This window comes from Brugia malayi (genome assembly GCF_000002995.4).
Source record: "Brugia malayi strain FR3 genome assembly, contig: Bm_v4_Chr4_scaffold_001, whole genome shotgun sequence".
NCBI classification, from domain to species: Eukaryota; Metazoa; Nematoda; class Chromadorea; order Rhabditida; family Onchocercidae; genus Brugia; species Brugia malayi.
Window position 1 is genome coordinate 207,962 of NW_025062478.1, and position 14,430 is coordinate 222,391.

Sequence of the window (14,430 nt, forward strand, 5' to 3'; positions counted from 1 at the left end):
TAACTGTTTTGATCGTACATTTGGGTCACTATAGCTCAGTCGCTGTAACCTACGTAGTTTTTTTTTTTTTTTTTTTTATCTTTGAAGACTCGAGAATTCTTCACATCGTTTTATAGTTCCTCTTTCAGTACGGTCGTTAGGTCTTAATTACTTAAATGTATAAAGTTATAAAGTTAAATACATTTTCTAGTTTGGAGAAATATCCGTCGGCGACAGTTAATAATTTATTAAAGAAATACACTTTTTTAGTGAGCTTCACATGAATCTGGATGAATATGCAATGGAGCGGTACATGTATGTTCTATGTTTTAAGTGTGGGAAGGCCTATTTTGGTGGCGAAAGTCGTTGTCAACAGGTTAGTTTTGTTGATGGAGTTAAATTTAATCCAAAATTTTAAGATTTGAGATAAATTTGCTATTATTATATTTCATTTCATTCACTCACACAAGCTTGTTTCAAAAATTTGCTTTTACAATTAAACAGAGTTTAGAAAAAAACAAATATTTCAGGAACTGGATAATTCACAGTATAATCCTGAGGAATTGATTTGTGGTGGTTGTTCAGATGTGGTAGGTGCTCAGGTCTGTGGACGTCATGGAATAGACTTTCTCGAATTTAAGTGTCGTTTTTGTTGCTCAGTCGCTGTTTATTTTTGGTTAGTTATTACGAGTTAGTATTTCTTGAAATCAAATTTACACATTGCTTAAGTTTAATTAAATACTGAATTGTTAAATAATGAACATTAAAAAGTTTAACATTTTTGCTAATCGCTTAATCGCTTTATCTAGTTATTTGATTTGTATTATAGCTTTGGTACCACACATTTTTGTACAGCATGTCATGATGATTTCCAACGATTGGTATGTTTGCCGAAAAAACTTTTACCGAAATGTCCAGTTGGTCCGAAATGTGTACAACTAGATGGAAGTGAATGTCCTTTAAGGGTAAAACACCCACCAACAGGTGAAGAATTTCCGCTTGGTTGCGGCATATGCCGAAATATCAATACGTTTTGAACAATCAACAATTTTCCGGGTTCCATTTGCATTCATGGCCAGATTTTTTATCTGCATTTAAGTTATTGTTTAGCATTTCTTGATTTACTGCTGTTGGCTTTACTTATATTAATCAAGAAATGATGAGAAATTGCGCTACCGTATGGATAATAACGAAAATAATGAGATTAACATTTTAATAAGTAAATAATGATGGAAGGTAATTTCTAGGTCAGTCATCTCAGATCATATAGTATTATTAGTTGGGAGAAGGTTGAATCATAATGTACGCAAACTATTTTTCTGTTGCTGTTGTGGAGGAGTTACAGTGGTAGGCAAACTGCTGAAGAAAGGAGTTTAATATTATTGTAAACAAATATTATATCTCGATTACTTGGTGGTTTTTTTTTTTAGCTTATCGGTTTAGAAGTTTTTTTGCAGTAAAATATGTAAATATTTCAAATTAGTGTTATCATTTCTTTTGTATATGTAATAAGAGATTCGCGGTTTCATCAATATTCGACTAAGTTTTGTGTCAGAAAACGAAACTTTTTAACTAACTTTGAAATACATCTAAAAATTAAAAGCAAAAGTCGTAATAAAGCTTATGAGTTATAAGTAAGGATTATCGTTAATATAAAAATCAGGATTATGGTGATTGTCACAGATCTTTATCGGATAAATTTGATTTAGTTAATCTTTTTTGTAGATTTTTTTGTGTAGAATAGGAAAGAAGAATTTTTGAGAACCGCTCATTTGAAAAAAAATTAAGAGATTTCACATTTAAGTTTGATCTCCTTTGTTATTCCGATTAAATCTTATCTTCTTCATTTGGCTGTATTAGATTGTTTATTATTATTTATTCTTTGTTCTTTGCACTTGTTGATTTCGTCATTATTTATCTAAATTTATGCTTTAGGTTCAGCTTTCAATTGCTAATAAAATTTCTCATGGATGTTCTTTCTTATTTTTTGTTTTTGTTTTATTGTCGATTTTTTTTTATTTTTCTTTGTCTTATCAATGTAATCTTGTCTTTCTTATCCTTGAGAAAAGAAAACCTTGCCCACAAATAAGTGTTGACTCTAATTACTTCAAATAACTTATTGAATAATTAGAAATAAATTATAAAGAAAGAAGATAATCTATACTGCAAAACCACCACTATACCAATTAATCATTGTCACAGATTTGCTACATAGCCTTTTGTGCTTTATATTTAGAAGCATTGAGCTGAATGAATTTCAAGCAAATAAAAGAAAAAACTTCTAGCCAACAATGTTGTTTAACTGTATGAGTGCGAGTATTATAAAATGTAGAACAGAATTTCAGTTTTGTCATAATTCTTTTCCAAGTACCACAAATACATCCATCTAAATTCAGTATGGCACTTAAGGATGACAGGTTGTTTCAGATTACTGATAGCATCATTAGCAATAAGTTAAAGTCGACACAAATAGGGTAGTTAACGATGCTCATATACCATCACGAAATTACGTTTGTACGAGATTCGGTGTGCTGATCATGTCAACTGTCAACGTACTTCATCATACACTCTGGTTTTTATTGAAATGAAACCCAAAATGGTATAATTTATCAAACTGACCATTATCAGTAAGGAATAGCTAAATTCTCTTTATCATCTGCCATCTTAATTGAGGACATTATATGAACACTTTTTCAGAATTAATCTGAAAACTTATAATGCTGATTCATGCAAACTATCGAAGTGATAATTAAATTAGTAAAAATATGAAAGTCTCATTAAATTGTCTAATTAATATTATCGCTATCCACGCCAATTACTATTTCTATCTTATCATTTTCTCTTAAAAAGAAACGGATGCATTTTTTAGCACAGTCCATTTTAATTCTGTTTTAGAAATTCGAATGTTAGTGTTTAATCTCGTCTTTTTCCCACTTTATTTTCATTTTTTTTAAATTAATTAACCGTCAAAGAAATCTATGCGATATGATATGGCGTACGTGAACGTGGACGTGTTTTGTTTAAAAGACGATTGTAAGAACTGGAAAGTTTAGTAATAGCAAAATGTGATACGTTATGAAATGTTTTTTGTTTTTTTTTTTTTTGTTTATGTGAAATTTATTGTCTGTAAAATTTTCTCATTTCAAAGAAATGAAATAAGTTTTTTTGATACCAATCGAAATATTTAATTATTTAATATGCCTTATCTTGAAATATTGAATTCTAAAATTCAAATATTAAAATCTAAATATTTTAGTTGCTTCACTTACTTATGTTCTTAGGCTTAGGCTTATGCTTAGGCTTAGGCTTAGGAACATTTTTCACTTTTTAATAAAAGATTGCATGAAATTCTTTTTTCCTGGTTGTTTCAAAGAGAGCTCATATAGATATTATTTGTAAGTTGACATATCAGATGACATCTTCAAACTTTATGAAAATTTTTTATGTATTAGAAATGAAGAAAGTTGGAAACAGCGACAACTTTTTTCAAATTTGAAAATAGGTAACTGCAATAAATGGAGTAGTTCCAACAGATCAGTAATTTAGTCTGCTTGTAATGAAGATTTTTTCTTTAATTTATTCTACAAAGTTATCTCAAACTTTGTCGGCACTACAAAAAATAAATAATTAAGAAATATATTTTGAAAAGAATTAAAACTTATTTGTTGTTGAGAAAAAAGCAATTTTTATTGTATCTGCAAGTACTATTTATTAAATTAATTTCATTTTATTATCAATTATAAATTAATTATAAATTAATTTCATTTTATTTTATTATCAAGTTCACTATTCATTATTACAGTTTTATATGTTTACTTCCAACATCTTTGCATATTTAGGTTTGAATTAATCGTTGATAACTTCATCAACAATGCTGAAATCAATGGATCTCTCCACTTGTAAATTTTAATTTCAGTAATGCAAGTTTTACTTTATTGCATGGATATTCAAAGATAGATTCTGCTACGAAGTGAAACTAAGAAATGATTAGACTAAACAAATAAATAAATATTTAAAGTTAAAAAGGGAAGAAATATCGATTGAGCTATGCTAATAAAGTTGCAACAATATGAAAATGAATGATGGAACGAATTATTATAATGTATACATCATAACATCAAATAAATGTAAATTAATTGTAATATTGTTACAATGATTACAATATTAGTTTTAAGTTAATTAAATTGATTGTAGTTTGGTAATATAGATGTGTATAAAAATAATTTTTATATCATGATTTTCCCTTAATGATAATTTTCATTTTCGTGCGAATAAATATTAATTAAATAAATGTAAAAGTGAATGAACAAAAAATCTTCCAACAAAAATGATCGTTTTCTAATGAGTTCTCGTATAAATAAACAAATAACATAATCTTTGGTTGAGATGCAAATAAAATTATAATTGCTTCTCTGTTCAAATAAAAACTATCATACACCTATCATTACTTCATTTCTAAACAGTCCAATAATTGCTCATGTTTCTCATTAAATATGTCACTTCCTTCTCACTTTGCGTTTTTAGCGATTAAACCGAAAGTTTTTTAGAAAAAATATTATAATGTATATATCATAAAATGAGATATAAGTTAATTATAACATAGAGACTAGTCTTAACTTAGTTATAATATCATTACAGTCATTATAACATCAATACAAATTAATTACAATAATTATAATAACAAGTAGAAGTTAATATAAGTCACTTAAATATTATAAAAAGGTTGGTAATATGCTAATTTAACGATTTTAATAGTTTTGCTCTGAGAGGAATACTTATTATTGTCCTCTCAGTACTGATAAACCACCTTGCCATGTTAGCTTAGCTAATTTCACTGATAATCAATGAGATAACTTATCAGTCGAATTTTCCTACCAATCCAACTGCAGGTAATCGTTAAGTTTCCTCAATATTTATTGTCATACTGCGTTGTGCTAAATAATATTACAACAAATTCTATTGCAAATTGTAACTTCGATTCATCTGCCCAATTCGATATTTAATTCTAGAAGCGTTGACAAATGATATTCATTAGAAAGAAATTAATTAACCAAACCAAAAGATTACAGATTTGCTTATCCTACTTCGAACTTTTTAATCAATCAAAAGTAAATTGGCGATGTATTTTAAATTTTTAATATATGCACCACAAATTTCTACCAAAATTTATTTTTGTTTCCTCTTTTTTCAGCTATTATTGTTGAGCATTTCAATTCATTACAAATGTCTGTGAAAAGCATTGATAATATAATCTCTGTTAATCATCATTCAGGATGGAATAATTCAAGTATGCAAGCTTATCATTCCATTATCAGTGATAATCGCTTACTCATTTTACATTGGAAAAATCTATATTTGTGTTTACTAAAAGCCACACTTTCTAATCACAAACAAAACAAAAACCTCTTACTTCCATGAGAACTTATCAGCAATATATCTATGATTGAACTTTGAAATTTCTGTTGAAACTTAAATTATTTGCCGTATGAGATGCACAACAATGAATTGAATGAATTTATTCATTGCCGAATTTGAATTCACTTTTGGAATATCAATGTAGAGATGCTGTAATGATGGCATAATTTACTCCAAAGAATTTGATAGAAAGATTTTTTCGATATTTCTAAAAGAATGAAATAATAGTACTTTTAATAATATTATGTAAGTCAATGACTTTCATCAATTAACTCAAATCAAGTAAAGTATCTTTTGCTGATCATCAATCAAATCTAGTTCAATTCTCAAATAACAAAATTCATCTTTTGAAATTCACATTCAGATCGAGTAATCATAATTGTTAAAAAGATCCGAGCAGAATTTTTCTTTCCGGGGAACAGAAAAATATGTAAAAGAATTTTGAGATGGAAATATTTTTTCATAAACAATTTAACAGCAATAACAAATACCAATTAACAATATTATTAATAATAATAATAATAATGGTAGCAATGATACTAATGACTATTATTTATTATTATTACTGTTATTGTAATTTCAACAACAAAGCAGCAATGATAACAATAATAGTAATAATTAATGAATAATAATGAAATTAGTCAATAGTCATAGTAATGTTAATAGCAACAGTAATAAACAACAACAATAATAGCTCTGTAACAATATAATTGTTTTATAAATTTTTATTGTTTACTCAAACTTGTGGCATTCATACTTTTTTCCTTGTTTAGATGAATAACAATGCTGTACACAATATTGTGTGTACGTTATGATAAATACACAAATGGCAATGGATGAAATCAGTGATTGAAATCGTCAATTAACGTTTAATCTGCCAAATTTGATGGATGAATGTGTGATTATTATACGTACTACAAACTATAATATTAAATTTAGCAGAAAAAAGAATAAACAATGAAAAATGTGTACGGAAAATAAAAAATTTCCAATAAAAAAAAAAAAAAAATATCAAAAAGAAAGCTGAAAAAACTTTTAGAAGAGAAAATATTTAAAAAAAAAAAAAAAAAAAAAAAATGAAAATTACAATAAATAAAATTTCCCAAAAAACATACGAATGTGAAAAATTTGCAACGAGAAATGCAAACTGATCATATTAAACATATTAACTGCTTGTTGATAATTTTAATTCATTCCTCAAATTGATATAATTATTTGGAATGAATTGTGATAAGATATTAATGATAATCTGTCCTTATCAGCCAGTATCATATTAAGAACAGTGCGATATTTTATTATACATTTCGATTTGTTTTTTTCTTCTTTTTTGATGAAAAATGATATTTCTGTTTTTTAGATCAATATTTCAGATCAGTGAAACATATTAATCTACTGAAAAAGCTAATTTACTGATAAATCATCTATTTACATTTTCTTATTTAATCAGTTAAATTTCTACAATTTAATTGCATAACTGTTTATATTTTTGTCGCATTTTATAGTTTTCTTGATTCTTTTATCATTTCTGGTAAAATTATCAACTTATCACCGTTATCAAATTAGAGAGTGATAGAATGATTTCTTATTTGCTAATAATACTTTGAATAATGATAAATTGCTTTGTTCTTCTGCCATTGCTTTCAAATCTTCCAAATCATTCCCTATGCTACCTGCTTATCAGTACCACACCTTATCATATTCAGCGTTCCATTTTATTATCATTGAAATATTATTTGTTACACAGTCGCACACTCTCTATTAGCTTCGATTTCAGTTCGTAAACGTACATTTTCAACAGTTTTAGGCATTTATTCGCTTTGCTGTGTAATCCACTTTATTAGCACTTTTTAGCTTTCCATGTGACAACAATTTGTAATTTAAAGTTTTTGGTTAGAATTAGAAAGTAATAATTATTTCTCATTTTTAATAATACCATAAACTCTTTTCGTCTGTCGCATTCATCTTCTCTTCCCTTTAGCAATGTCAAATCACTCCATTTTTATTTATTATCACTGTTATCAATATCTCAACTTACCTTTACATTGTCCCACTTTATTATCATTAAAATATCAATTGCTAAGCAGTCATTGTTAATTAATCCATTCATTCATTCATTAATTTATTTCCTAGAATTTCATATAATCTTTGTCCTCATTGATCTGAAACTTCTTCTAGATCATTTTTCATCTCTATCAATCATTATCAGTTCCATTTACTGTTATACTAATAAGGCAATAAACAATGAGTCATCTCATCCTGATAGTATCTGAGCTGCAATGAATACTTCAATGAGTCATGCAGAAAATGAAATGCTTTATTGGAAATTGTGTGATTAATTACATCGCCGTTCTCTCCACACATTTCTCTCAGTAGAACTAAATGATAAGTAAATATAATCAAAAATTTCCTTAAAATTTATTTCAAACAAAGAAAGAAAGAAAAGAAAATAACAAATTGTAAAAGAGAAAAAAGAACCAATCAATCGATCCAATTAATTAATCGATCTTATGTTAAAACATTTATTTATTGTATTTTATTTTAAATTAACGGCGACATTTTCTCAATTCAAATGTATATGAAAAAAGTAATTAATTGAAACTAATTCACTGATAATTTCTTATCTTATCAATAAGTTATACTTTACAGATATGCAATCAACCATTCCCTACCTTTGTTGCTACCAACACATAACGATTACCTTTGTTATCAATTGACAGGTGTGACTGATGAAATTGGAATTGGATGGGACAACTAGTGAAGAGATAAGCTTGAGACTACAGAACAGATTAGCTTAGTACATTGTGTGCTCTCAAAGACTGATCCTTTGGTTCGATCTCTTCCTTTCCCTCCCTCTCTCTCTCCCTCATTAAATTTAGGAATATTGAAAGGGAGGGAAATGATGAGTGAGTTGCCCATTTATAGCTAAAACGAGCCAGAAGAGAACGTCAGGGTTAATCAAGGGTAGGGTAGAATAGTCTGGGCTAGTAGTCTATCAAACAGCAGACGACAGGACAAAAGCGCCCCTTCCATATCACTACTCCCTCTCTCTTTTAGCTGGCAGTTGTTTAGAGTTATTGGCTAGAAAACTACAACCATTACTTACGACTAACTAACAAAGCGCTCATTTCATCCTCCTTTCTCCTTCCCTTATATCAGCTTAAGAAATTCTCTGTCGCTTATTCCTCACTTTGTCATCGATGAGAGAGACAGAGAGAGAGAGACGGAGAGGAATTCTCTCTCTCTTGCATCTTCCCTTTTCCCCTCAGAATTGTTGAAATTTTCATAAATTTCTTCTCTTTCTTTCCCTATTCGAAGTAACCATTCATTCTCTCTTTCTCCATCTTTCCCCCTCTCTGCCTCTCTTCCCCTCTCTTTCATCATATATCTCTTTCGTCGTTTTTTCCGTCATACCTCTCATTATTATATAATTACAGCACAGGTCTTAGCTTAGGTCATTTTTCTCTCCGCTCTGTTTCATTTTGCAGTTATTAAGAAATAAAAGTAAAATGAGCCAAAGAAATGGAACTTAAATAATTATTTTAAATGTAATTCTAGAATCATTTTTCCCGGCAATAAATGTTTACAAGGATTCGCGTTTTCGCGCTTATTTTAAACTTTTCCTTTCACTGATTCCATGATGGGTTCAAAGGTCAACCGGATTATTTGCCCATATCTCATGTCAGGATTTGCTTTGGTCAAATGTTTAACTAAGATTTTAACTTGAATTGCTCTCATTTCTGTTGCTTACTCTTCTTTCAGCACAACTTTTTTTAAATTAATTGCTACATTCATTCTATGTTTATCTCTGATTGCTTCTCAGACATTTCAAAGATTTCAAAAGTTTACAGCAAAAAGACATTTACAGATCGAAGCTGTTCGATGATAATTTTAAATGATTTCATTTTAATTTCCTAATAGCTTTTTTCAACAAGCAAATATTATTTATTGAAATTTCTCACTCACTCACTCACTCAATTTTTTTTTGTTTTGAAAAGAGCAATTTGCAAAATTTTAACTAAAATAAAATATAGTGCCACTCATTTGTTACTTGATAGAAAATTCTTTGTTTGCTAATAAAAGTGCAACAAAAAATTGCAAGAAACATAATCATAACGATCACAATGATCAATCGATTAATCGATCGATCGATCGAATGAACGAACGAACAAATTAGAAGGTTTATGTGATACTCAATCATTTCCAGCGTTTAAGAAGTAAACTAATTAATCGGGTAATTGCTACAATTTTATTTATTCTGTCGATGAATGTATACAAGTACCTCTCAGATATTACCTCTCAGGTGTTACCTCTCAGATATTACCTCTCAGGTGTTACCTCTCAGATATTACCTCTCAGATATTACCTCTCAGATATTACCTCTCAGGTATTACCTCTCAGGTGTTACCTCTCCAGTTATTAACTCTCAGGTATATCTATTTCTCATTTTTTTGTCTCAATTCAGAAAATTTACGCATGAAATTTGAAACTGCAACTTTTCTTCTTCAATCCTATTTAATAGCAAGGATAAATCATTCGTTTTACACTTTGTAAATAAGCCAAATCTTATTCATAAACATATTTAAATAAACAATTACTTTCATTTGTTGCTTCTTTCTTCCTCTGATAATAACAACAAAAACATTTTTTTCATTCCTTCCTTTATCGTTTTGCATGCTTCCATATATTTTAATTTAAAATATTCTATTTAACATTCATAAATTGGATAGATGGCATTTTAAAAAACGGAACGAATTAATTAGAAAAGTCTTTTGGAATATATTTGAATATTTATTTCTCGTAATTTATGTTTATGTGCTTGATTGATCAGGTAAAAATGCAAGCTACTACTGAAATTACTTGCTGTGTTCAGAGTTTAACTTACTTATTTACTGATATAACTTACTTATTTCTTTCTAACAATGAACAAAACATATTTGCAAGCAATATCTGCTCGGATCATAGCTATATTTTCAACTATTAATCCCATGCAGTTACTATTGTCCCAAATATATTGCACATTTCATTTTTTATAAAATTAGCGAAATTCGTGAAATCAAATAGCAGAAAAAAAATTTCTTCTCTTTATGCTTATGTTATCTTTGTGATCTTTAGAAGTTAACTTAAGCATAATAGAAATGTTAATTACTAATTAAAAAAAAAAAAAAACTGCTTGTGACTATTTTTGAATTTAATGTAAATTTGCTCGTTTTTTTTTTTTTTTTTTTCATTCTTTTCAGAACGTTTTAATTTCTGATTCGAATTTTTGAAGAATAAATAAAAATTTTTAGATTGTAAACTTTTAAAGTTTAAATTCAACTTCCTCACAAAATATTATAACTGTGTATTTGTGTGGAATATCAATCCATTTGGGAGTAACAAAATCACTAAATCAGTCGATCAATCAGTCATTTTAGTGCAACATATTCCATGATGACGTCGAGAGTGGAACATTGGGCACATGAAACTTTTCATTTCCAGTGGGAATTATTTCTCTTCTTGGCTTATTTCAACATTTCAAGATAAAATTTTCATCAAATTCGCTTTTGTTTTTTATCAGTTTATCGAGAATTTCAATGCTTAACTGATATCAATAAACAAAAGTGAATATGCATAACATAGCTTACTTAACGGAAGTATTCAAATAATCCGAGAAATTAATTCCTCTTTTTATTTTCATCTTACTTATCCATTATCAATCGTTTTCAAATGTTTAAGTAGGCAAAGATAGATAGCATTTTAGTGGAAAAATTCATTTGCTGGAAAGTTCTAATTTCAATAACAACTTCAAAATATATTCCTTGTCCTTTCGAAAATTTCTTAAATTTTAATTTAACCATCAGAAATTTTTAGCATCTGCTAGTTTTAACCCAATAACAACTGCATGAACATTTGTTGTCCTTTTGAAAATACATGAATTTCAATTAACAAAATTCATTAACAACTTAAATTATTCTCTTAAAAGTTTAATTTATGTTATTTCTTTGAAGTCACATCATTCAGTGCTATTCATTTTTAGTTAAAAATTGATTTTTGAAAGTTTTTTTCTCCTTTTTTTGTTTATAAAAATCAATGCTAAAATGTAAATATGAAATATTTCACTGTTGTCATCATGAAGACAAACTGCTACATTGCTTCATCTTTTTTTTTTTCTTTTTTACAGAGTTATTACATAGACATAGACTGTTTCAAAGCTAATATTTTTCATTTTATTATTTTAATTGAATTGCAAGGGAATGAAACTTAAACTTAAACTTATCAGGGCATTCTTGTTTGATAATATTTCTGATAAGACACAAAGAGATAATTTACAATCAAATTTTACATTTATCCATTAAAAAACTGTTATTCGGTTTCGAGAATGATCTGATTTCTGATTTTAATTTTCTGTCATCTTCCATCGCTCGTGCTGTTAAAAAAAGATTTACGTTGGATAAAAGGAAAAATTTGATGAAATTATAAAAGAAGAAAGTAAATTCAAATAACTTCAAAAATCCGAACTATCTGCTGCTGATTAGAGCTGAATTCGGTTCAGATATCTCCGTTTCCGGAATTCGATACTTCCTGGAGGACTACTATCATCAATTCATTTCATTTCCTGTTGATTATTTCTCTAAGTAGAAAACATACCAAATATATTGACATCTATCTCGCTGATTTTTGAAGTATTTCATGAATCAGTTAATTTCTGGCCCTAATTGACAATTCTTTTCTTAAGGCGCTGATGTCTCCAATTCCGCACTTTCACGTACGGGCAGTGTTTCTAATTATTACAGTTAACAGTGTTGTACATCTTTCTAAATATTTTTCATTTTCTCCTGAAATTTTCATTTCTTAGAAGCATTGGAACAGTTTTAAAAAAATTCCAAAATAATTTTCAATTTTTTTCTTGCATAACTTTTAAGAGTTAACCTTTCTTGAATCCGGTTTTTATCTAATCTATTTGAACATTCAAAAGGAAAATTCTTACCAATTCTTATCTTAATGCTTATCGTTGCCGATGTTAGATCATTTTTTAGGATAATTTTCCTCTCATTTTCAACTTTTGTTTTTTGTTTTTTTTTAAATCATTTTCCATCATTTAAAAATATATTCTAATCAACAAAGTATTTATCTTTGATTTTCTAAGTAAACTTATTTACTTCTTTTTAACTGAGTTGGAACAGAATCGTTGAGTGTATATTTTATGTTTTTTTTTTAACTTTTTTATGACTATTCTATGTTTCATTTGTTTATAATCTTTCTGCATTTCTACTTCAATTCTAATTCCAATTTCATTTTTGCTTTTTATAATTGGTCACATTTGTACGAGAATATTTCTTCATTTCCTTTCTTTTAAATTTAAAATCTCTCAACAATTTCAATCATTTTGCTGTCATATTTACATTGACAATGACCCTAATAGCATTATTTGTGACACCAAAAACATTATAGAATGACCTTACGTTTCATTTTCCATAAGTTTCATTAAGGTCATTTATTTCATATATGACTTTTCTACTTTGATAACTTTCCAGATACGATAATTTTTTCATCTTGGAAAAAAAAAATTGACCAAATTGGTCGAATATTTTGACCAAAATAAAAGAAAAGTTGCTATTGCTCAATGATTAGAAATTATTGAGAGAGTTAAGTTGGTCACTCAATAACAATAATCGTTCAAGCTTTCCGGAAATTATCACATATGAGAAACGGAAATAATTAAGTTATGCAGCATAATTTTTTATCGATTTATTTATCCAGTTTGGGAGCTTTTCTGTAGCAATTCGATGCTTCTTCCTAGATTTCCATAAAATTTCATATCAGAGTCAAGTTCAAAGATCATTCTGTTTTAAATTTACAATCCAACAAAATTTGCTATCCTTATATACAGCAATTCCATGTCTCTTCACTTCAGCAACGAACTGATCAACAAATGACTTAAAATAAGTTTGTTGTTGCACAGTTTCACTTATTGATAATCATAGATCATCGCAGATAAGCAATCACAGATAAATGCATAACATTTTCTGGAAATACTGATACTTTTCCACTTCCATTACTATCGTTGCTATCACCATCACTTATCACTAATCACTGTTATGTTCTTGCAATGACATTCCATTGTTGTTATCTCTGATATTGTCATTAGTATCATTTCGCATTTCTTTCTCATTTCACAATTGTTTTTTTTGGTGACATCGTTGGACAGACAATAATTATATTCTAATTACTATGTTTCAGTGTCATTTCACTTGGATTTGTTACAAATCAATCAATAAAAACACATTATGTCAACTTTGATTACTATTAAACTTTCCTTTAATTTACATTTATTTAAGAGAATCTCTTTTTTTTCTTTGAAATTCACTTCATAAACTCTTTTTCTACACAAAAATGTTCAATTCATTAGTTTGAATTTCTATGCTTTTCTAAAATTTTATTATTAATTTGCTTAATCGTTTACTTACTATTTGCGCTGCTTTTGCATTTGTCTGAGAAAAGACCGAATAAATTGCTCAAAGATTTATTTTATTTCATTTATTTCATTCATTATTAGAAAAAAAAGTTGCAATCATCAAATTTTGAAATATTTTGAAACTGTGTGATAGACTGATTTCCAAGCTGTCACAATCATTTTCATTTGACACTGCAAAAATCTGAAATTTTTATTTTGCTATTTCAATCTTTGGACGAAATATTTTTTTTTTTTCAAATGGTTTTTTTTTTGCTATAGTAAAAAAGAATGTAATTAAAATTTCTTACAAACAAACTTGTTGCATCTCTCTCTCTCTTAAAAAAAAAAAAAAAAAAAAAAAAAAACATTTCAAACGCAAAAATATTCATTGATTTTATTTTATTTTGAAATAATTCCATTTTTAGTAAAATTTTAAAAATTTGAAATGATTCGTATGTGTCAAATTAAATTTAATCACTCATTCATATCGAAGAAATTTTCCTCACTCTTCAAAGTACACATTAAACACCGCTTTAATTGCTGTTTTGCCGATAAATTTGATTTCATTTTGAGCAAAAAAAATGAAATGAAATGAAATGAAA

At 27.8% G+C, this 14,430-nt stretch overlaps 1 protein-coding gene across 4 annotated transcripts in view; it reads left to right on the forward strand.

Moving 5' to 3' along the window:
- Window positions 1-1,016, forward strand: part of Bm1864 — a gene marked incomplete at both ends in the record, with an annotated part of 30,975 nt that extends 29,959 nt beyond the window's left edge. For all 4 annotated transcript variants that reach the window (XM_043081141.1, XM_043081139.1, XM_043081142.1 and 1 more), the window contains 3 exons: window positions 250-355; window positions 510-655; window positions 809-1,016. In XM_043081141.1, the coding sequence (XP_042937075.1) occupies window positions 250-355; window positions 510-655; window positions 809-1,016 (460 nt within the window). The remainder of the gene's footprint in view (window positions 1-249; window positions 356-509; window positions 656-808) is intronic.
- Window positions 1,017-14,430: the final 13,414 nt, after the last annotated feature.